The 24,565-nt window shown below is 50.9% G+C and overlaps 1 protein-coding gene across 1 annotated transcript in view; it reads left to right on the top strand.

Annotated features, from left to right (window-relative positions):
* PLXNA2 (plexin A2) overlaps nt 1-24,565 on the top strand; it is a 255,560-nt gene that overhangs the window by 159,101 nt on the left and 71,894 nt on the right. The window contains exons 6-12 of the mRNA XM_014598881.3: nt 1,922-2,045; nt 2,675-2,828; nt 4,204-4,300; nt 8,577-8,691; nt 19,484-19,684; nt 22,003-22,099; nt 23,945-24,138. Of these exons, the coding sequence (XP_014454367.2) occupies nt 1,922-2,045; nt 2,675-2,828; nt 4,204-4,300; nt 8,577-8,691; nt 19,484-19,684; nt 22,003-22,099; nt 23,945-24,138 (982 nt within the window). The remainder of the gene's footprint in view (nt 1-1,921; nt 2,046-2,674; nt 2,829-4,203; nt 4,301-8,576; nt 8,692-19,483; nt 19,685-22,002; nt 22,100-23,944; nt 24,139-24,565) is intronic.

The raw sequence follows: 24,565 nt of genomic DNA, 5'->3' as shown, positions 1-24,565 counted from the left end.
CCTCCATATGCTGCTCTTTACAAGTATGTTATTGTCTACAGACCTATTTATCTCTGTTAGGGCTGTTGCCATAAATAGTATGATAAAAAAGAGCCGTTCCAGCGAGTCAATGAGATAAAGGCTCTAGTCAAGAGCTCACTTTAGAGCTATCTTACAGAATCACTTAAAACTCAATAATTCTTTCCTTTGGCAGCATTCATATTTAGGTCCATTATATTCCAGAAAAAGGACGGAGGGGAGAGTGAAGGAAACAGCTGCATCAATTGCCAGGTATCATAGCTGCTGTTTGGAAAGGGAAAGTGGCAACCTCAGCGGGCTTTTCTTATTCAGAAGCAAATGGCCTCTCAGTAATGAAGATCGCTTAGCTGCGCAGTGTTTGAAGTCCCAATTTTGCCAGGCTCTTGTCACCTCATGGAGAAGAGGTTTGGCATGGGAAGATTAAGACTCTCTGTGGAGCAAGTAGTGTGTCTGCTCACTTATAGCTCTACCTACAATTGCATTCAGCCCTAGCAAAAGAAGAAGAAAACAATAAAAGACCCTTTTTTGTTACGTTCCCTTTTCCACTGACTGGGGTGCTAATGGCAAAAGTCAGATAACCGCGCTCAATTGCTTACATTCACAAATGCAGCCAAACAGATGTTAAAAAACACGTCATAGGGGTCTCGGGGGCTGGTGTCTGTCATACGGGGCTTTTCCCTGTGAGGCCATTCACTGCTTTCAGTTGAAATGAGATGAATGATGAGTGAAAGTTGAGGACAGTCCATTAACGCCATTAAAAAAGTCAGCATATAGGTGAGGAGACCATACTTCTCCTAGGCACGAGTCGTGTTTCTGGCAGCCGATCAGCAGCGGCCACGTTGGCGGGACACAGACCACACTCCCAAACTCAGCCTTAAACACAGCAGAGCAGAAAGCCATGAGCTTTTTGCATTCAGGTCTCCCAGTGAGCTTGCCGGCACGTTGCCTTGTCTTGTCCCTTGGCCGTGCTGTAAATAGTGCTGATAATAGCGGTCGCTGGCTGCACTGAGTTGCATGGTCTGTATTTTTGTGCTGTGAAGGAGCATTTCTATTCCTAGCCCTCCATCTCCAATGCTGGGCCAGAGGGCGGTGGTAGGGTTGATTAGGCCTCTTCACTCCACCGTTTTCCACACCGAGAGCGGCTCTCATTCTGAATCATGATTTCAGTCCGCTCAGAGGTCCTCGACTTAATGACTTTGGGGGTGAGCCCAGTGCCGAGCACGCGGCGCAGCCCACGCTGGCAGCAGCGCTCACCGTGCAGCGTGGCACACCTCATGGTGCCTTTTGGAGGAGGAAGCGGTGGGCCGAGAGCTGGGGGAGGCTCAGCCATGAACACCGAGCTTAACTCCGGCGTCTCCCAGCTGGGGATATGAAAGCCCAGCTTCCCGCACTTCAGCTTCAGGAGGAGATTAATTAACCATTGGGTTTTTCGGTAATTAAAATGCAGATGCTGGCCCATCACTGCCTTTTATTGCTTTTTATTGAGTAATGAATTTATTGCTCTCGGGAATGAGGTGCCACAGGCCTGACCGGAGCGGAGGTACTGGGCCAGCTTTCCGCAGGTGCTGAGCACCCACGGATTCGGCTGCAGTCGTGGGAGCTGCGGGCGCTGCAGGCATGAATCAGGCATCTGGGCTGTCTCTGTTGGGGCTCTCTCTGTTGTCCACACAAAGTCCCCAGTAATGCGTTTTGCCCAGCTTAGGAGCCTGGTGTTCGAGTCCGTGGGTCTCTGCGCAGAGCTCCATCAACACACCCGGCTCTTGCCACACTCGAGCCACCCCTATGCTCCGTTTGCACGCCGCTGCCCGTGCACCTCACTCCAATCTGGTATCAGCCCCCTCCGACAGAGCCAGGTTCACTGGGTGTCCCTGGGCACCAACGCAGGCGTGGTTGTGTGTCTCAGGTGTTCCCCGAGGGACAGCTGCGAGCGAGCGGACGAGCCGTACCGATTTGCCGACAGCATCGCTCAGTGCATGAGCATCACCGTGAAGCCCAGCAGCATCTCGGTGTCCGAGCACAGCCTCCCGGTAGGTCCTGATGCAGCCGCTCGGCCAGATTGGGGAGGTAACTTAACCGTGGGGAGAACTACAGCAAAGTCGCGCGCGTGCTTCAGAGCCACGTCAAGGGGCCACTTTTCCTCCGCAAGTTTTCTTGCTAAGGTGGAGCTCTTGTTGGTGAAGGGGTCAGTGGGGGGAACCGTTAGCACTATTGCACACAGCTTGGCATGGGGGCAGGGAGCAAGGTCCATGGAGCCTTGTTGGGGCTATTGTGGAGGGGGTGGAGGCGGTTGGGTGCTGCCCTGTGCACGTGGGGTGCGAGGCCTCTCCCTCTCACATGCATTGGGGCAGGGGTCGTGCACACCCTGCAGGGTCTCTGATCCCCTCCCACCCCTTCTTCAGCGGCCTGGAAACTACTGAAGGATCAATATGGGCATTGGGCATCCCCTGTTTGTCTCTTGCTTTTTCCTATGCTGGTTATGGTAGAAATCAAACCCTAGCTTGCAAACCAGCTCCTTCTCTGTGTGGGGCTGACACGCTAACGGGTCCGCTGTTGCACAGAGAGGCAGTGGGTGCTGCACACATGAAGGCAATGCGGGGCATCCTGGTTGCTAATTAGTTCTTCATTGTTTCTCCCCGCTCTGTTTTCCTTGCTCCAGCTGCGCCTGCTGGTGAGCTACGCCCCCGATCTCTCGGCTGGGATCACCTGCCTCTTTGGGAACCTCACTGAGGTGGAAGGCCAAGTGCTGGGCAGCCATGTCATCTGCGTTTCGCCAGCAGCTAAAGATGTCCCCGCCATCCCTGTGGACCAAGGTGAGCAGCTCTGAGCACGCACTCACCTGAGCCGGTGCAGGTGAGCTGCCGGACAGAGCAGGCCCTCGCTGGGTGCCCGTATCTACCCGACCGGAGGATGCCGGATGACAAAAAGGCAGTCAGGAAAACTGCTGGAGGTGGTTGTGTTGTAGTAGCAGACCTGCACCCTTCACCCCCTCTTCTGTCATGCTCAGCACATCAGGGAGGGGGACGTGTCGGGGCTGCCGCACTGAGGCTTGGCTCAGTGACGGCGAGTAGGTGGCTAGGGTTTCTATTTTTTGCTTCTGATCTTTGGGTTGTTTCTTCATTAATGTCACCTCTGTCATAGTTTCTCTCTCTCCATAACCCAAATGCTACTTGCTTAAAACTCATTTTCCCCTTGGCCTCCTTCCAGGTGTCAGCTGAGCTTCCCCGCTGATATTTTCCTATTTGTAAAATGTTACATTTGGTTTGAGTGCTGGAGAAAGTGAGGGGTTGAAAGCCTGGGAGGAAGCCGGGCGACTGAATAAAAGCGTGCTCCGGGCTGGCTTAGCCAGTGCAGCGTAATCACGCTTACTCCACTGGCAAGCCTTTGGAAACGCTCAGTCAATGCCCTTCGCTCCTCATCTCCGAGTCCCAGCCCCTTCCAGTTCTGGGCTGCGCTTCAGGGTAGACGGCGATGATTGATTGTAAGTTTATGCTCAAAGCAAGCACTCTTTAAGGACTGGCCTGAGGCTGTCTGGCTGACTTCACCGGTGACCTGAGGTGGTGTTTGAATGCTGGATCTAGAAGATATTTTTGCCTCTCACCATCAAATCCATGTGGAGGGACTCTGGAGAAAGGCCTTATAGGGCTTTGCTACCAGACTCGACTGACCAGCCATGAACCAAAATTGGCAGGTTGCCTTGAAAGCCCTTAGGGTCCTACATGTGATCCTATCCCACCCTGCCCAAGTCCCTGGGAAAACATGAACCCCCTACTTTTATAGCACACCATCCCCTTAGCCTTTAACTGAGTCACAAAAGGCAGCAAGTAGGAGGAGACCCATCTGCTTCTTGCATGAACTCCTTTTTAGGGATCAAGCAGGATGGAGCAGGTTCACTCTTAGGCTGCTAACTTCACTTAGGCCCTAAGAGGTGGGCTAGGACCTGGCCTGGTGCAGACTGAGGGCTGTTCAGGGGGCCTGAGCTGTGGTTCTGCATCATTGGAAGATTTTAGCTGCAGGGGGGACCAGACTCTCAGGTCACAGGCTAGCCTGGGCTCCCATAGGACCTGGATTCCCTCCACACACCCTCAGGAGGTGGATGCACAAAGGGTCAGTCAGCCTCGAGGGAAAAGCAATGCAGCGTCTCCCACTGCTGGAGTGACACCCATCTCTTCCTCTTCCCTTCTCCAGACTGGTTTGGGTTGGAGCTGCAGCTGAAATCCAAGGAGACAGGCAAGATGTTCGTCAGCACAGAGTTCAAATTCTACAACTGCAGCGCCCACCAGCTGTAAGTCGCCCCTCTCCTGCCTTCCCTCTTCCCCAGCCCCCTGGGTCTCGCCAAGCCACACAATGCACAGCCTCTTGTCTCCATAGGTGGGAGAACGGGGGTCTCTGTGAGCTTTGCAATGCACTTTCCCAAATCCAGGATTTTTCCAAGCCATGCCCTATGCCTGAATCCACAGCTGATCCTGGGTGTGCCACTTAATGGCTTGGGAGCCCTTCTTGTGTCACCGAGATGGGCAAAGGTACCATGAGCGAAGGGAATCCCAGCAGGGAAGGGGGATGAGTGGGGATCTGGAGCTTGGGTCCTGGCTGGCAGCAGCCCTCTGGCCCTTTCAGGCCTGGCCTGATGCTGCCAGTCTGATCCCTGGGGGCTAGGGAGGGAGCCCGGAGATCTCAGCGTATGCATGCATGCACAGAGGTTGCTGTGCCTTCCCAGAGAAAAGATGTCTGAGAAAAGCTTAACCTGCTGGTGCCCCCAAGCTGCATGATCCTGCAACTGTGAGCACAGCTCTCCTTACTCACAGGCAGGGCTGGGGAGGGAGGAAAATGCCCAGGAATGTCTGAGGAGGCCAATTTGGAGCACCCATAGCAGATGCAGGAGCCTTTTCATCCCCAGCAGCCAGGAAAGTGCAGTGCCCGGTTCTGCAAAAGAACGGGAAGGAGAGGGGTACGAGGAGGGCAGCGGCGGGGGCTGGAGCTGCAGGGCCAGGGGCAGTGTTTCCACCACAGCTTGTTTCCTAGAGTTTGTACCACCTTTGCTGTGGCTCTTGGCCCTGAGGCTGGGCTAGAGGAGCCCACAGCATTGGCAGCTCCATCCAGCTTCATGCTGTGCGGTTCCTGGAGCATCTGGCAGGTGCCAGGAGTTGCCGTGAGGAGGGCAGGCGCTTGCACCCAGGTGCCCTTGTCCGTGCTCAGGAAGCAGCTGAGCATTGCAGCAACACCCCCACCACTGACCCTTCCCCTCCCCACCCAAAGCCCTCAGGGCACACAGAGCTGGCAAGCTCCCTAAGTGTTTTTAGATTTCACCCGAGCAACAAACAAGCAAATCTGGAACTACCAAAAGAGACGAGTGCAGAGCACGGGACAACCCAGGGTCAGGCAGCAAAGGGCAAACCTGACCCCCCGTGCTCGGTGCTGCCAGGAGCGGGGCAGCTGCAGAAACACGGTGGCTGGGGATGGGAAAGCCCGTTAGCCCGGCCTGCCCTGCCTGATCCGTGGGGCTGTCCATGCATACTCGGCCCCCGCTTTGCCTTCTGCCTTCATCTGTCCAGCCTAGCTTTGGACGTGCCAAGCCACAGGGCTCCCACTCCCACCCTTGAAAATCCCATGCTCCAGTAGGCTTGGCTCTTACGCAGGTTTTTCCTGGCACTTAGTTTGTGTTTTGCCTTTAGTTTCAGCGGAGGTACTATAGCCATAGGAGCTATATGTGTCCCATGATGGATGGATCTCATTACTTCTGCTGACAGTCCCTTTCCACCCTTCCCAAAACAATCCCTGTCCCTGCTTCTGTTAACACCTTTCAAATGCTGCTAGACAGTGATGTCCCTGCTTCACTGTCCTTTAGTCAAGCTCTGTGGAGGTAGCTTGCTTTCCTCCCCCCTCCTCCTGAGTTAAGTTTCTGGTACCGTAATCAGTTTGGCTTCTCTTCCCTGAATTCTTACTCATTTGGCTGGAGGTATATCATGTCAGGAAACCTAGACAGAGTTCCCCCTGCTCTTTACTTTGCTTTGCAACCTTTAGGTCCTGCAGAGGCAAGGATAGAGGGCCAGCTGTGCCCCTCTGGCTGCGTGCTGGTGCGGGGAATGGCTTTGCTTTCTCCAGGGCACAGTTCATTTGGTACGCCGGATTCTGCCTCCGTGCACTTTTGCGCACACATCGTACGTGCAAGGTGCTATGTGCAATCTGTCTGAGGAGGGGGGATGTTTCAAGGAAGGAAACTGTTCCCTAGACCTGCCGAGTAGCTGGCCGAGGGTGGAAATGGCATTTGCAGTTCATGTCAGCCCTTGATAATTACTTCATGAGTCTCCCAAGAGCTCCCCCAGATACCTCCACCAGAGACCTCTCCCTTGCTGCACCCAGTATGCCAATCACTAAGTTTGCTTGAGGCTTCCTAGCAGGCCAGAGGACATTGGAGGCTTGAGACTGATGCAAACAGGGGGATGCTGTCTGAGCAGAGGGGTGTTGCTAAACCAAACCATGGGGCTAGTGCCGCAGAACGCCTGTAATCCCAACAGTGCTTAAAATGTGCTGAGAGCGCTTGCAACGCCCGACAGGAAAGCAAAAGCCCAAGTTCAAGATAGGGGCAGGGGAAATGCTGCAAACCAAAATGGAGATAGAAATGGGTCAAATAAATGAGTAATTAAATAAGCTCGCCGCACTTGATATTCCTACCCAGATTTGCATTTGCATGATTAGAATAAGCCTCCTTAGCTATTAAGGTCACTACAGATGCCTAAGAAGGGAAATACAATTGAGTTATGAAAAGGGGAAGCTATTAAATATGCATTTTAGTCGCTGCAACTTGAGAGAGAAAATAACAGGCCGTTGCCTCCCGGCCCAGCTGGCAGGCAGCACAAAAAGGGGTGTAAAACCCATTCAATCACAATAAGACGCCCAGACCCTTTCCCTTGGAGGACTGTGAGCCAAGAACTTCCCAGGAGCATAGAGGCAGGCAACCCTTCCCATCTTCCCCAACTCTGGCATTGCAGAGAGGGGGCTCTTGCGTTTGCCCAGATCCTGAATCTGTGTTTCCTTTCAATCCTTTAAAGCCCTCATTAGGTCACAGTAATCTGTGATCTTACCATTGATTGCAATAGGAATGAATATGATGTCACAACCTGAGAATTATAACATCAAATGGAGAAAATCATCAGGCAGAGCAGCTGAATTCATAAGCTACAATGATGCCATCTTCAATGCTTGGAAGAAATGAGCCTGTTTTCATGCAGATGCTTCCCAGTATTGTACAATAAAGAGGGGAAAAAATAAACCATGTTGAAGAAGCAAAAATGCCTGTAATGTAAATGTTTTTCAAAGATTTTCCTTCGGGATCAGCTGTTCTTTAAATAACTCCATGCAAAACATCAGCTAGAGCTTTCACTGCAGTGGGGACAAATACATGAGACGGGCTTGTATGTGGACGAGAGGAGTGACAGAGCCTGAGCTGACCTCGGTCTGCCGGACCCACTAGATGGTGCTAAATTATTGCCGCTGCCATAATCCCCATGCGTTCAGTACATGCTAAGGTGCCAGGGCCTTTGGAGGGTGCGCACATCCCTGCTTTTAGGTGTCTGAGGTGAGAAAATCACCAAGATGCGCCCCAGGGCACCGAATGGCTCCCAAGCCCGGGGGAAGCATTTCTGCAAATAACAACTGCTGTTGCGAACTTTTCGGTTTCTTGGCAGCCGCTCAAATTAAACCTTCTTAACTTTTACAACGACCAAGTCCACTTTCTTCAAACTTGGCTTATTTTGTAGATCCGCTTGAGACTTAAAATCAAGCCAGGACACGCACACACATGCACGCACACACATACTAACATCTTCAGACCTACTCTGTGTGTGTGTGTATATATATATATATATATATATATATATATATATATATATATACACACACAGACAGAGACAGAGAGAAGGCCTGAAGATGTTTTATATAGAGAGACACATATATATATACATACATACATACATGTGTATATATATACACACACACATAGACATATATAGAGAGAGAGTAGGTCTGAAGATGTTACTATATCCATATCGATATACATATACCTAGATCCAAAAGCTAACATTTTATAAGAAAATAAAGCTTGGAATTTACTATATGTTGATTTAACGGGCGGGTCAGTTCAAGACTGACTATATTTTTGGGCATGAGCACAAGCAGAGAAGCCTTTCGCCCCTCTTGTGAGTGCTGTTTGTCACACTCAACACTGCATTACCATTTCTTACTTGCATAGCCCCCAATGCCCCCTAGGCATTCAGTGGATATATAATTATACCAGTCCCAGCCCCAAAGAGCTTCCACTCTTAATAGGCAAAACTATTTAGAGATGCAGAAGTAAATAAGAGCAAGCAAATGAGGCAATGCTGCTGGGCATGCTGCTGGTTGGGTCCCCGACTCTCTGGAGATTTGCTTCATTTTTCTGCATGAAGGAACATCTCTGTGTATAAATCAGAATCTCCAGATAGGTTTCTCTGTTGCAATACTGAGTGTATGACCCAACGACAACCGCTGTGACATGGTCTTCCTTTCTCTCTCTGTCTCTGCAGGTGTCTGTCCTGCGTGAACAGCGCTTTCCGCTGCCACTGGTGCAAGTATCGTAACCTCTGCACTCACGACCCCACCACCTGCTCCTTTCAGGAGGGAAGGATCAATGTTTCAGAGGTACTGGGAGTGGGTTAGGAAGCGCTTTCGGGTCCAGCAGTAACTGCCACTTGCCTGGCATTTTGCATACGAGTGTCTCGCAGACCATTGCAAAGATGAGTAAGATTCAGTGCCCCTGTTCTGCAGCTGGGTCACAAAGGGGTCTGCAAATGGCCTAACAGCAGGTCAGCTGCATTGCGGGGTCCTGTTCACTGGGCTGTGCTGCCAGATCTGACCTTTGAGCTGTCTACCATGATTGCGTAGCAGTCAGAGCTGGAGCAGCCCCAGGCTTTGGGGAAGAGACCCGCGTTGGGATTCAGGCTCTGTGACTTGAGCCCTTGTCTGCTGATAGTGAGGAGGAGTTGGGATTCCAGTTGCAGGACTCTCAGGCAGCGTTGATGGAAGCAGGCTCTTGCTGACCAGTTTGCCCAGTCTTGTGCAAGTGCTGTGGAAAGGGATCCTAGAGGCTTGGGTGTTTCTGTCTCCTTTGACTTGGGATTTCTGCTTCCTCAGCAGAAGAAATAGCCATGCGCCTACTGATTTCCAGTAACAAAGTAGCCCCACTTCAGTGGAACTGGAACAAGTCCGCAGCATGGCTTTCATTAGCTTCCTCAATGCTATCTTCTTCCATTACAGACACCGCGCGGGCTCACAGATTGGTAACCAGCACAACACTTCAAAGCATATTGTTGCGTCTGCCATCAGCCTGTAAGCTGTGCTGGGCAGAGATCACATCCTTGCTGCATTTGGGAGGCACAGCTGCGGCTGCCATTAGAAACACTAATTGTAGTAATGTCTGTGATCCAGGCAGGGTTCTGGTCTGTGCCTTTACTGCTTCAAGAGCGGCCTGTGCAGCAGACACGTGTTTACAGGGTGTCCTTCAGACAGTGTCACGAAAACGCCTTCCTGAGCGTGAGTCAGGCAGGTGCAGAGAAGAGGAGGGCGTTAGGCAGGGATTTAGAAATTACAAGTGGCTCCGAGAGCAGGAAAAGGATGAAGTGCTGTCAGGAGAAATGGGATCACCCATACAGACCGCAGCGGGACATGCATGGTGCCGTGAGAGCAAGGAGGCCAGCATTAGCCAGAAGGCAGAGATAGGGGTGCAAGAGCGGAGGACTCAAAAAGACTCGGTGAGGAGAGAAATCAGTCTGCAGCACGGAGGAGGAAGAGCAACGAGCCTTTGGCTCCTCTCAGGCAATGCAATTCTTTTCTTCTCTCCGTTGCTGCTCACCATTTCTCAGGGAAGACGCAAATACACGGGGAATATGGGTGGTGGGCAGCTTGCAAAAAGCAGGGTTAAATGGCTGTCATCCAGTCTGAAAGGAAATGAGATGGAAGAGAATAAGCCACCGAGGAAAGGAAGAGCGTCGAGTTTCCTTTATTGCCGTTAGAAGCTCACCGGGCTGCTCACTGAATCAACAAGCAACGTGAAGCTTAAACAACCCATGTGCCTTTCTGGTTAAAGCGATGCCAGGAGACTTGTAGACACAAGACAAGGAGCAGAAATTACTTGCATGTGCATGTACATCAGTGGGGATCTTCAGCTGTGATGAGAAGGGCAAGCGTAATTGGGAACAGGTGCTGCCTTGCTCAAGAGTAACGGGAAAAGGCACTGACGCCAAACCCTCGAGGAAGTGTTGGGAGCAGCAGGGAGCGAAGATGCCCAAGGAAAAACTCCCCCGTGGAGACAGAACAGGAGCATTACCAGCCTGATACAAGACCAAGTAATTACCTTTCAAGGTAGCAAGAGGGAGCAATAATCTTGGTATTTACTCCTCTCTGGTGACGTGATTCCTTTCTTCTCCCCCTTCCTGCTCAGCCTTTACTCCCTGTCCTGGACTTTGCAGGTGTTGATTGCACTAGTGACATCCCAAACCCCCCCAGCCAGGGAGGGTAGTTTCCAACAGCTTAAAGGGGCTTCTTCTACGCTGTTTCCTACCAGTGGATGCTGTGTGATGGCTGATGCCATTCTGGTGATTACCTTTGACGAGACAGATGGTTCGTTGCTCGGCACGGCTCCCCTGCACGCATGCAAACCTAGCTACCGATGGCTAATTTGTTTGCTTGTTGAAAGCAAAGGAATTACTGCTTGCATGTGCCACGTATTCCTGCTGCCTTTATTCTGGGCACTTGGCTCCTGCTAATACGTGGAATTGAGTAAATGTCTGGTAAAGAGTTTCCTCACTCAGAACAATTCAGATGACGGCGTTCGTGCTGCGTTCTGACCTGACGTATTGGCTAAATGTCCCTGCTCGCCGGCTTCTTTCCCTTCATAACAAAGGGTTTGTTATCTGTGGAGTCAGACCATAAAGAATGATATTTCAACCCAAATGGGCTCCATGCAGGGAGGGGGCACACTCAGGAGGACACAGGCATGCCCCTCCATCCAGGAACGCAGCATCGTCCACCGCATTCATACAGGTGTGGAAACCCTCTCGAGCTTTTAGGTTTAATTTAGCTTTATCTGCTGCTCTCTACAAGGTTAAAATAAATGGAGCTGAGTGCCCCTCTGTCGCTGTGCCCTGCGGAGATCTCCTAGGATGCCCTCGGTCCACTTCCTTGGGTGCTTGTTGGATTTGCCAGTGCTTATTGAAGGAGGAATGGTGCCCAAAGCCCTTCATCTGCCGTTCCCAGAGGGCACAGTGCAAAACGGACGTCTTCATTTTCCACAGACTTATTCCCTGCATGTGTTTAGAGTCGCAGCTGGGGAAAGGCAAGAGAGGTCTCTGAGCACTGAGGGTCACCTGGTGTTGCTGAGGAATGGCATTTGCTCCACCAAGCCTCTTTCCAGCCGGGACGTACGAGATGGAGCCTGGCTTTGTGCTCAGATCTCAGGATGAGTCTCTGGCGCTGGCCCTTGAAAACTTGTCAGCTCAGCCCGGTTGATCCGGGTTCATCGGCACAATAAGCACAGGACACCTTTCACCCAGAGTGGAGCTCCCCAACTGTGGGCATCTTCCATCGGCCAAAAACCTCTTGCCCCTAGCACGGTGTCTCCCTTAGGAGCCAAACGAAACCCAGGTGATCAATGCTGTACGAGTTAAAGCAATAAACTGCTGTTTGCTCAGCTGTTGTTTTAGCCTGTGGCTTCAGCGAATATCAGCAGGAGTTGCATGGTTAAATCTCCCTGCTCGAGGGGCTGAAAAGGCAGAGTCCTGGGTCTCACCTACACCTCGCCCAAAGCAAGGTCTTTTTAAGTAGAGGCACTGCAGGGACCTTGTAGCCATCCTACATTGCTCTGATCCCCAAGGTGGAACAGATGGAGCCCTAAGTCTGAATCACCCTACTTCTGGGGCACATCTACACGAGACACTAACTGTACAGTAGGCTAATAATACTCCACAGTAGCACGTCACATCATGGACAGTGTTAATACACTCTTGCGCAGTATTATTAGGCCACTGCACAGTAGCATCACTAAAAAGGCGTTCGCCAGTGCTACTGCACAGTAACTTTGGTTACTGTGCATTGATTTAGTACTTGATTAAATGCACGGTAAGCCCTGCGCATTAATGAACATGTAGATGCACCCCTGGAGATTCAGATAAGGCCTATACCATGATTTGAATGCATGTGAAGGGGCTGAGCTCGTGCATGTGTGTCTGAGGTTTATAGCTATCAAATGCGTCTGTAAATGTATAAAACATGCAGACGAAGAGGGATGTAGATACATAAATATATTCTACGTCCCATCCCAGTGGAGTGATAGAACCAAGTAAATCCTATTAGCTTCCCAGAATGTGGGATCCAGTCCCTCTTTGATGTCCACTGTGTACGGATAATGTCATTTCCATGTGTGAGATGCTGAATCAGGGGGCTGGAATGAGAGCTTAATAGAGCGCCAGATTTCAGTGTTGTTCTGACTCCTTAGCGTTTTGGTTTGAATTATTATTGCTTTTGGAGGGAGGTCTTTGCACCTGATTGTGTCTGTTGCTGCTTTCAGCACTGCTTGCGGGTCTGTGAAAGAAATAAAAGAAAACTGAACCATCCCCATTTTCCCCACTGCCATCCCAGCCTTTCAGTGCACAGACTCAAAGAGCTGGATCGTGTTGGAGATCTGTTTTAAAGCCCATTGAGTGGGTTACTTTCCATTGGCTTCAATGAGGTTTGGATTTAGGCCTAAGTGTTGGCGTAATATGTTTGTTGAATATGTAGCTATTGGGCAACTCTTCGCAATTACCCTGGACAAGAATTTGCAGGAATGAAAAACCTAAATGCAACAAGATTAACTCTCCCATTGTGAAATGGTGTGTTTGGATTTACTGGAAACCCTTTTTTATCCTTAACTTTTAGGTCACTTGTCAGCTACAGCGCTTGCTGTCATTTGGAAAGGGGCATGGGGAGGTGTACATCTATACTGCTGTGGGGTGGGGTGGGGTGGGGTGGTGCTATCTGAGTCTATAGGGGATGAGAAGATAGAGGTCCCCTGTGTTCCTATAAGAGAGAGTGGGGCTACACCGCAGCCAGGCCATGCACAGGGATGTTTACTGAAGAACAGCAGGCTGATCCGAACTGCTGGGCTTTCATTTATTATTGATGGTAATCTTGGTGCTGGAAATGTCACGGCACTTTACAAAATGCAGGCCAAGACACAGGCTTCAAATGAATTCATGCAACCCAAGAGACAGGACCAAAGGTCCGGTCATGGGACCTCACCGGTGGGAAGAGCCCCGCTTCGGTTCAGTTTGTCCTTTCTGTGTTTGATTTCCAAGGGCCAAATTCCATCTCCCTTTCCAATGGTGTAAGTGAAGAGCAGTGCCACTGACATCCAGATTTACACCATCAACAGCCATCCGGGTCTGGCTCACGGCCAGATGGATTAATGTTGATAACATTACACCTGCTTATAATATGTGATGTTCGTGAAAGGTTTTCAGATGAGAAGGCCCTCACTGTTGTTCCTGTTGGGTCAAATCCTGTAATGCTTGAGTCTGGGAAATGCCCCTCTGTGGTAGGGTAGTTTGGCCCACGGGTAGCAATGGGGTACTGTTACCGCTAGGCTACAGAGGCAGGCTCCATCTTGCCCGCCGTCAGCATTGCTTAGGCCTTTTGCATTAGACAACCACTGTCCCAAAAGAAAAAGGGAAATGATGCTGTGAGCGGGGACCAAAACCTCGGACTTGCTGCTTCCAGAGGAGTCCTCACCGGGCCTCAGAGTGACTTTGACTTGGGCTCTGCTCTCTTGGCTACCCGGTGGGCCAGCTTCAACAGGAGGGATGACAAGGACCTCCACCCAGCCTCACCCGTAGCCTTGTGTTTAGGCCACTTTCCCCTCAGGGCCCAGAACCAGGTCTCCTACTTTCTTGGGAAGTGATGTGACCGCCATCGCCACCACCTCAGTACAGGTACCTAGCAAACCAGTTTGAATCTAGCCTGTAATGGCTCGAGCCACTCTGTTCCACTCCAGAAGTGGCTGCATTTCATTGTACTTCGCAATCTTTGGGGATAAAGGTGCCGTGGAAACCTAATGCAATCATCAGTCCGTGAACTGTGCGTGAAGACTCTTCACCGATGGGATGGTCTGTAATAGTCTATGCCACACATGCATTAGAGTCCTGTCTTTCTCCAGACTGTCTTAAGATTCCTATTTATTGCAGCGTACAGAACTCGGGGAGGATAATAAGAGAGTCTGGTGTGTGTTTGTTTAGCACGAGGAGGTAGTAATGGCCTTTCTAAGTCGCTGCAGGATTTAATTTCCATGAATGAGAAAATAAAGTAAACTGATTATAAAACAAATTGCCTATTCCACTGATGGCATCTCTCTGCCCCTTTCACAGTGCACTCTGCAGACATGCAGAACTGCACAGCACGTGCCACGAGAGGAGAATCCCCATTAGTTGTCAGCAGTAGAGGGCCTTTGCCACACAGCTGGGCAGCTCTGGTTGCAGCTAGCTCAGCTGAGTGTGGCATTTCTGCGTAAACCATTTGCAAACAAGCAAACCGTATTAATGATGGCAAAATGATTCACACAGCTGCCAGAATGCCCCAACCTGAGTCATTTCTCTGAGAAATTCTCTTCTAGAAGTCAGACCATATACATCAGCCACTGCCACAAATACAGACCTGTGTGTTTGCAAGAATGCACTAACACAACTGTATACCCAGATGCTTACCCAGCCTCCCAGACCACCTGTGCACAGAGCTACATGTCCATTTGCATGAACACCGTGTCCCAAGACACGTGTGCACAGTTAGCCGCATGCATTATCGCATCAACAGGTTTTTTGTTGCAAGAACCTGAGGCACAGCAGAGGGCTGGCATTGGAAATGGGGAGTGGAGTCCCCCAGCAGTGCTTTCTGTAATGCATGCCACTTCTGAACAAACCCAGCACCCTCCTCAAGCCCCTACGGGTTTTCTAGCTTCATTCACTCATCTGATAAATTCAGTAAAAACAGCCAGCAGCGATGTGGTCCCTACAAGTGCCCTGTGCAGTTGACTACATGGCATCTTCCTCCCTTTCCCTCCATTCCAAAATGGATATCCCCTTATTAATGCAATCACTGGAGCTGTCAAACAACATAGAGGGGCTGCATTTTTCCCTTGTGCCCAGAGTGCAATGCACTCATAGCCTGACTGACTCTCTCTTTTCACCAGGGTCCCAATGTGACATTTTTCCCCAGTGAAACCTCTGGTAAAAGAAAAATATCCAGGATGCCGTACTTGCCTCTAATGATGATAGAAATTTTTTTTATTTTTTTTTTTTTTTTTGCTACCAGCAGTCTCAGTTCTACAGATTTGATTTCTCTTTGTAGGAGACAGCATTTCTGCAGCACTCAGCTTGCCTAGTGAATAACAGTTGTCAGGAAGGTTAATGACCTATCTCGTATTCATTTTTTAGGGCTAAATCTTGAAGTTCTCCTACAGCAAAGTGGCTAGAATTTTGCTTGTTTGTTATTTGCTTTGGGGCTTTTATTAAAAAAAAAAAGCACATTAAATATATTTACAGTTCCAGAAGACTTTTCATCCCAGAGGTTCCCAAAGATGGGCTTCTTAAAGAGATCTGAAAGAGCTAGGCATATTCCGGGTCTGTTTTAGCTCTTCTTTGATGTCTTAACAGCAAAATATAGGATCGCCCAATGCAGCCAGCTCTGGGGTGGAGAGTGGGTTCTGGTTAGCAATGCACAATAAGGACAGCAAGGAAAAAATATGTTCAGCGACTCTAGGGGAGAAGCCCCTCGTTCGAGGATGAGTACCATGAGCTCTTCAAAGCATCTGTATCATTTAAAGACCCCTGCAAAGTGGACCAGAGTGTCTAATCCTCCTCTGGGTTCAACCTGTGCTTCTGGAGCCTCTCGGCATTTCCTGGGGGGAAGCGTTCCCCTCCAGCTTGTAAACTTGGCGCATGGGAAGAAAGGTCATGTTTCTAAGGCAGGATGGCCAGCTTTCCCTCGGCTGCCGTTTCAAGTCATTCTTGGCTGCTAATCCGTGAAAGTCTCTGTTAGAAATAAAATAAAAAATATATAAGGAAAAGTGCCATTAAAAAGAGGGTTTATGAGGCAGTCACTTAAGCTACTGACTCTCTCCAACTGGACAGTGTCTGTTTCTCATTAGGAGCCTGCCTGAGCCAGAGGAGGAACCAGAGCCCCGGTATGGCCGTAAACTGGGCAGGGAGCTCCAGCTTGCCTACCTAGCGATCGCTAATGAGATCTGCGAGTTTGCTCCACGGATAGCCCGGCCTGGAGCGGGTGCGGACAGCTCTGCCTCTGTTTGCATCCAGGTGACTTGGTTGAATTGCTAGCAAGGATAGTCGGGCACGGAGCTGGAGACAAGCTACCCACCTGTCACAAGCCTGGCCAAGTCACTAAGGCAGGTGGTTAGATGTCCGTTTCCCACAAAATCAGTGGAAGTGAGAGGTCTGAGTAGGACTCGGGCACCTAAATGGCTTTGAGGATCTGGGCTTTGGTCTCTGTGGCCCTCGTTGTACACCGGGAACACCCCCGGCACCTCACAGGGGTGTTATGGGGTCAGGCACTTTCATCCTGTGCTAGCAGGACATACAAGCACGTTAGAGGGATAGAAAAGCTTCCCTGAGCATTAACCCTAGATACCCACTTAGGTGTCCTGCTCCTCAGGGATGTGAGCAAGTCTCTGCCCCTCCCAGAGCCCGTTTGCTTGTCTCTCAAATGAAGTTAATGATACTCCTCTCCTGAGAGCCATTTGATCGAGCCATCATTTACTTAACTGCATCTGGAAATGCTGTTAGTACAAAGCTTCATCCGCGTTCCCGTGAGCGTTGTGTCCACCTGTTGCCTCCTCATGTGCCTAGCTTGAGACAGGGGCAATCTTTCAGTGGTGTGTGCATGGATGTGCACACACGTGTGTATGCGTACAGCACCTTGCAACAGTCCCAATTCCTGCACGGGGGCCCCTGGGCACTACAACAATGCAAATAATCAATAATCACGTGCTGTGTCCCAGGCCGCGATGGACGTGGGAGCAGAGCTCAGGACCTCTTGGCTCCCGGCCCTGTTCCTGACCTGAGATCACCTGGCACTTGCCCGTTACTTTCTCCAGAAGTCCCCGTTTCTGGCATCGTGACTTTTTTTGGCTCATTAGCTGCAAACACCCAGGCAGAGGAAAATTGTTTTGGCCAGTTCTGCATGGAAAATTGTAATAAAACATCTCGAGATTCAAAAGGTTTTATGAGCTCAAAATCACACGGATTTCAAAGACGAAATCATTTGCATAGTGAGCATTTCACTCGGCTCTGGGTAAAGACTCTGAAACCTTAATTTGAGTTTGAAATGATGCGAGCCAAATCTTTAATACAGCCTGGTCTGTCACTTGATCTTTGATCAAGACTGGAAGCCTTTTGCAGTTTGAGAAGGAGTCCTTTTCCTCCCTTCCCATGGAAGGGATCAGTTATAGTTGCCTTGGGTTTCTTATTCTCGCCCCAGCTCTGAGCCTGCATCCTGGTCCGTTTCCAGCTCTCCTGGTTAGGGATTTGTGCATTACAGGTGAGCAGCCTATTTAGCCTTCTCTTTGATAGGAGAGAGGGCTCCAGTGATAAATCCCAGGCTATATTAGACTCTCCCCCAGAGTCTGTCACAGTCTGTTAGCTCTGTAGGAGTCAGATTGTTCAGCCCTGTGGCACGAGGAGCCCATTAGCTGCTCTTTCCTTTTCATTTCTACACAAGTTTCTTCAGACCGAAGCAGGAAAAGCCTCAAGTGGAATTTGTGCATGTGTCTTGCTTCCCGCCCCAGACCTACGGGCTGCGGCTGAGTAGCCCCGTCCTCATCCCTCCGTTTCCTCGGTTGCCTTTCTAATTGCTGTAACTCTGACCTGGCAGGATGCGGCGCCGTAGGGCCTGAGCAGTGCCGCTCTGACTGTTTGCATTTGACTCCCCGAGTGTCTTTGCTGGAGCCGTTCCCGATCCCGTCCCAATAGGGAGGGGAGACTCTGGTTTGAGTCGCGAGACCCGTCTGTTTGAATCGCCAGCCCGCCCCGAGCAGCGCCGTCCCTGCTGCCCGCCAGGCCCTTCAGTTCCCTTTAGCAAACGGGAGGATTTCCTGGGATGACAGCCTGGTTTTGTTCATACGGGGGAGCTTTAGGGTATTGAACTATTTCCAGGAGAGTCCTTGAGGCAAAAGGATCTGGTGAGAAGGCGGAGAGTTAGCATCTCGGCTTACAGGGACATCAGCGCTCATCCCTGCAGAGGTCTGGCATCTCCTTGACTAGCCTCCCTCCTTATCTGGCCCTATGTGATAAATCCAGCAAGCACAGCAAATCTGTGGACGTGGCCGCACGTGCATGCAGCTCCCTTGCTGGTCTGCGCAGTGCACATTGACCGTACCCAGCCCTTTACACCGGGCTCCTCGGTCTGGGGCAGAAGTTGCACAAACCGGTTTGACCCAAATCAGTTAAGTCTGATACTAGATTCAACCAGGTTGATCTTAAACTAGTTTCAGCCATGTTGAAAGTGGTTTACAGGCACCGAACTTCTGTTCTGTCTGTCAGGTTTGGATGCCTTAAACCGGTTGATTTGTACCTTCTGTCCCTAGCCCTAGAGACAGGCCTCAGTTCTGCAGAGGAGGCTGCTTTAGAGAAACCCGAGGTGTGAAGTGATGGGCAGAGGCAGAAGAGGATGGTGGGGGGGGAGGAAATTTGTGGGCTGCAGACTCTGAAATCCTTGTGAGAGAGAAATAATTCAGCTAAGATGAAAGACGGCAAAGAAACAGCACCTGGGAGCGAGAGGGAAGCCTGTCCCGTGGTGATCGGTGTGTTTTTGAAGTGACGCGCGCTCATGCGGTGGCTGGTAATGAAACGAGATTAAAAAAGAAACCTGGAGCGAGGGTTTTAGTGTGTGACAGGAGCCTCCGATCCACCTCCTCCTCCTCGGAGTCAAACCCCGATCCTCCAGGGCTGGGGAGCCGAGGCGGTTGATAATGCACTGCCTCCAGCCGCGGAGGAGGAGACGGAGGGTGAGGGGCTCCCGGGGTTTGCATCTCAGGAGATAAAATCCATAACCTTCAGCAAGCTGGAAGGAGGACGGAGCCGTCTATTTGTTTCCTGAATAGCAACGTCTCCTCTCATGCGACTGCAGTGGAGATATCAGCTCCGCGCCTACACAGGAAATTATGACTGGGGGTTATTTTTCCTGGTGGGCAGAGGAGGAAGGCGAAGAGGATTCACTGTGATCAGACATGCTAGACTCCAGCCCAAACACCACTGCAAAGTAGCAAAGAACCAGATAAACACCCAGGCTTTAAACCCAGACTTGTGTCCCGAATGCCCAAGTTCAGTACGGCCAGGCTTAGGGTTGAATGAAGGCACATGTCCTCTAACTTGGTTTCTGTGTTTCCTCCTTGCAGGACTGCCCTCAGCTCTTCCCCACGGAAGAGATCCTTATCCCCGTAGGGGAGGTGAAGCCCATCACACTGAAAGCCAGAAACCTGCCCCAGCCCCAGTCGGGCCAGCGGGGCTACGAGTGTGTCCTCAACATCCAGGGCGTGATCCATCGCGTACCAGCTCTGCGCTTCAACAGCTCCAGCGTCCAGTGCCAGAACAGCTCGGTGAGAGCCCAGGGGTTTGGGAAGGAGGGGAACCTGGGGCATATTGTTGGAGTAAGAGGGAAGATAAAGCCACCAGGGATGGGAGGGAGATGCCCAGTCGGCAAGGAATAGGAAGGGCCACAATGCTAGAAGAGGATGGGAGTGGGACCAGCCATCGATGGCTGCCGTGCAAACAGATTTGGGAAGCCAGGCTCCTTAGGGCACAAGTTTCTTCCACTCCTGAGTGCCCATGAATGGATGATAGTGTGAGGCAGCTGCATGTGGGCTGTTCTGCACCGCTCTCTGCTCGTTGGGACAAGCATTAGCTCTGCCTCTAGACAGGCGGGCCAGAGCCATGGGGCTACATCGCTCACCCAAGGCCACGGAGGAAATCAGTGTCAGACCTGTAACCATGGGCCGTGCTTCTGCCTGTGCATGGGGGTGTTAGTCGTGTATAAATCAGCCACCCCACCCCTAGCAGTGCATCCGCCCTGGTGCTGCCATCAGTGCAGAGGCGCTGGGAATTTAAACAGAGCTAGAAAAGGCAGAAGAAGCCTGCGCTGGTGAGCTGCAGGGAAGGACGACTCCAAGGGTTAAACTCATCCTGAATTCCAGTCGGGATCCTGCTGTAGGCATGTGAAGGTGTTTAATTATAATACTGGCCCCGGAGAAGATCCTTTATCTGGCAGCTCCCTGTCTGTGGCTGTGGGGGGTCAGCGGGAGGAGGGAGGGTGGAGGAAAATGCGACAAAGGTGTTAAGACAAGCTAATTCACTCCAGAGAGATAAAGAGAATCGCGGGCCTCTTATCAGGAAGCTGTCAAATTCCAGGTCACCGCCGCCTGAGAGAACAGTAATGCTGGAAAGCTGCTGGGAAAGAGGGGAAAGGGACACGGCTGCTGCGGGAGGGGACGTGGTATCGTGGAGAGACAGGCACTAGGGAAGGGCCTCCAGGGAGGTAACTACACCTCAGCCTGCAATGGGCTGGGTGGCATAGCCTGTGGGAGATGCTGTGGCAACTGGGCCAGTGACCTGCAATAACCTAGCCCCTCTTGCAAGGAGGGCTCTAACTTTTTTATATGACACTTGCCCATTATAGAAAATGAAATGGGGACCCTAATAGGCACAGAGCAAACTTCACCGTTTCATCAAAACCCAGGTGCAGGGTTAGGAAGTGCCTGAGAGCACCTGTTTGCAGGAGGTGGATACCCACAGCAGGAGGAAGGGCAGGACACGTGGTCATTCCCAACCAAGTCTCAGTGGGCCCTTCAGAGAAGTGCAGGGAGAGGTGGCTGGAGTCACACTGGGATCTGCAGGGTCACCAGTCATTGCAGATGTTCATGAAATGTTGCCTCTTCCAAAATTTCACCAGGTATCTTCACTTCCCTGTAGACCCTGCAGCAGGGGAGATAATACATCTAATAATACTGTGCATTACTTTCCCTTTCCAAAGTGATTTATAAGCATTACCTGGCAAATACTCAAAGCTGTCCTACTTTAGGGAAGCCTTATTATCTCTGTTAAACAAACAGGAAGCCAAAGCAAAGCACTTAAGCACAGTATAACCAAAGGTGCAGTCCTATATTGATCTCCACCAAGGGTGGGGATGGGGGAAAACTTCCTTGCTAGGGCCTGCTGGGAGTCCTTGATTGCTCTGCAAAGACTGCCAGCAGAGAGCCCACTTTGTCCTAATTACCATGACCCAACTGGTGAAGTAAACGTGTCCTCCGGATCTGGTCCGACACCTCCAAACCCTTATTGCATTGGCCCCCAGACATCCAAGAGAGGGTGAGGAATTCAGGTTAACGTCCCCGAAGCTGATTTGAGCTGGTAATTTAATAAGGGCTTCACTATCCCACTCCCTAACCTCCAGAGCCATCCAGCTCCAGCACCTATCAAGCAGCTATGCTGACAGGAATAGGTCTTTAGTCAGTTGTGGGAACTTTTGCAATGTGTTTTTTCCCCAGCAAGAAAGGCATTTAGAAGGAGAGACAGCCCAGCCTGCCTCCTGGGCAGCGATCCTTCCAGTTTCATTAAACAGAGGGACTGAATTGGTAAACTAGTGTCTGGGTGAAGAGGACAGCCAGCGTGACTGGGATAATTAATCTATTACCGCTCACAGGGGCCATCTACAGCTTTTAATTATCTTTCCCTGGCAAGGAGAAGGGACTCTGAGGATCCCAGCGATGAGAGTTAGCGTTGTCAGTCATGCAAACACCATCATGGGCTTTTAAGTATCGGGTTCTCAAGGTTTAAAAACAAAATCTCTTTCCCCGTGCTATCTCCGCATGCTGCTCCTTCCCGAACGCTTTCTCGAGATGCATTTCTTTGTCTTCCCTAGTATCTCTACGACGGGATGGACATAAGCAACTTAGCCGTGGATTTTGCTGTGGTCTGGAATGGAAACTTCATCATCGACAACCCTGAGGATTTGAAAGGTAATGGTCATTCGATTTCTTGCAGGGTTTCCTCTCCTTCAGTTGTGGAGGGGAGGGCTGTGATACAGGTCAGGGAGCAGACTGGCCTATAAAACTATGCTGGCAGCCAACATCATTGTGATACTCTGTGGTCTCTGCCTATATTTCTATAGTCACATCAAGGACCCTCATCTTTAAGGGACTGGTCCTAAGCGAGGGCAGCCTTTGCACTGCAAGAGCATTGTCTTCACTGACAGCATTCCCCTACAGCCAGCTCAGAGACCACGCGTTGTCTCCTGATGCCACGGGTCAGCACAGAGGAACCTGCCCTCCTTGCTGATACCACTTTGAGCCGTCAGCCGGGCTATGTCCCAGCTCACCTGCGGGTACTCTTCCACATCCATCGCTGAAAGCTGGGACATCCAAAGGGCCAGGCTTGTACTGAACTGCTGCACAGCTGCACCAGGCAGGCTGGGCTTGTCAGGGGAGAGAAGACTGTACTGAGAGACAGTAACCAGAGAGACTAGTTGAACCCTAATCTGCAACAGCAAGAGCTTGCCACTTTCTTTTTAATAAAGTATGTTCCAAGTGGGAAGATGCTAGACTGGCAGGCCTGAAACCCCCTATCTATCCTCAGACCGCAGGCAGCACCAGGGCATGCTTCTGTTTATACGCTAACTCGCCAACGCACTTCTGCCGGGTGGCTTTGGGGGTATAAAGGTAGCTCACTTCTTATGGCCCCGTCTGGCCTAGCCTGACGGGAAAACTCCATGGGTCTCTCTAATGATGGTGAGTCAGCAGTGCATTGGTTTTATGTCCCACTAAACAGACAACATAGTGTGACTCGCTGGCCAGGACTTCGGTGCGTGCACTGTGTGCTCCTTTTACAAGACACCCAGCAAGAGCAGCACGCCGTATGGATGCCGTTACGTGGCCTTAGCTGCTGGATGGCACAACCAAGTTCAAAAAGCATGCATTAAAAGAAATGACTGCCAGAAAATGCATATGCTTTAAAGTGAGCCAAGTAGTGCTTAAAATGGAAGCAAGTCTTAATAGGGAAAGAAACCTGTTACAGTTCCAGCTACTCCTCCTATAGACGGACCTCCATAGGAAAATATATCAGGTACCAGAATGAATCACTGCTGCCCTGCAAACACCAAAACAGACCTCCTAAAGCAGCACGCTAGCCTCCTGAAAGGGGTGCCTTTAGGGAGCCCTATCTTACTGTCCCAAGGACCTCCTTTTAACACGTTCCCGCTGCCCATGCCTGAGCGGTGTTTTTGGCTTTCAAATGCTCTGAAGTTTTCTGTGGTACCTAATATATGAGAAAAGTGGCTGGAAATCCTGCCAGGCTCCCTGGAAAAGGAGATGTTGTTTGAATGTGCTCTTTCTTGGTTTAGGTCAGTGGAGTAAACTAAACAAAGAGGTTTTCAAGACTGCCTTCCAAAGCAAGCATGGGAGCAATAATGGCTGCGAACATCTGGAAAGAGGTTGAGCAGGAATGAGAAGGCTTAAGTGCCCTGTTGCTAACAAAACTGCACGCACAGGAGGGATATTGGCTAGTGTGGGCTTTGCAAGCTGTGCCTTTCAATCTTGAATGACACTACAAGGCTGCTGCCTACTTGCTGCTGGCTACACCTTAGGTGTTGCTGCTCCCTTGGGCATCCACCACCCCCAGTGCTTTGCACAGTCAGAGCCATGGCATTTGGATGAGGGCAGACAGAGGTAGCAACGGCATCGGTATCAAGTCATACAGGCTGTGACACTAGCTGTTCGCCCTGGTGCAGTATTAACCCTGTTTCATTCTGGGCAAAAGTTGCAGAGATTTAGCTCCTCTGGACCGTGTTGTTCCTCTCTTCCCTGCAGTCCACCTGTACAAGTGCGCGGCCCAGCGGGAGAGCTGCGGCCTGTGCCTGAAAGCGGATCAGAAGTTCGAGTGCGGCTGGTGCAGCGGCGAGGCGAAGTGCACCCTCCGCCAGCACTGCAGCTCTTCCCCCCACCAGCCCTGGCTGGACTGGTCCAGCAGGAACGTCAAGTGCTCCAACCCCCGCATCACCGAGGTAAGAGCACAGCCAAGGGGATCCTGGTCTGTCCCTCTGTCTGTCCATCGCCCTGACCTTGTTTTGTTCGGTTACATCAGTCTGGGAGGGCCAGGTTGACTTGTATCGGCTCCTGGCTGCCTCCTGGTCTGCACAGAGGAGGTCATCTGTCTTGAGTGAAACATCCCACTTCCTCCTGCGATGGGACTTGTGGGACCCCACTGCCCTGCTCCTTGGCTATCCACTGTGAGATCGCACCATCGGTCCTGGGTGCCCGCTTGCACCCTGTTGTTTGGAAGCTAATTAAAACAGGGAAGTGATTTAATCTGTAATTAATTTCTGTGGATTACAAGATAGTCAGGGAAGCGAGGCCCCTAGACAAAGTGCCTCTGGGAGGCATTATGCACTGTGAAGCGGCTAGTGGTGGGATGCTTGCAGTAATACAGGG

This window comes from Alligator mississippiensis, chromosome 14 (assembly GCF_030867095.1).
Source record: "Alligator mississippiensis isolate rAllMis1 chromosome 14, rAllMis1, whole genome shotgun sequence".
NCBI classification, from domain to species: Eukaryota; Metazoa; Chordata; order Crocodylia; family Alligatoridae; genus Alligator; species Alligator mississippiensis.
The sequence above is the reverse complement of the archived record's forward strand: the minus strand, read 5'-3'. Positions and strand labels throughout refer to the sequence as shown.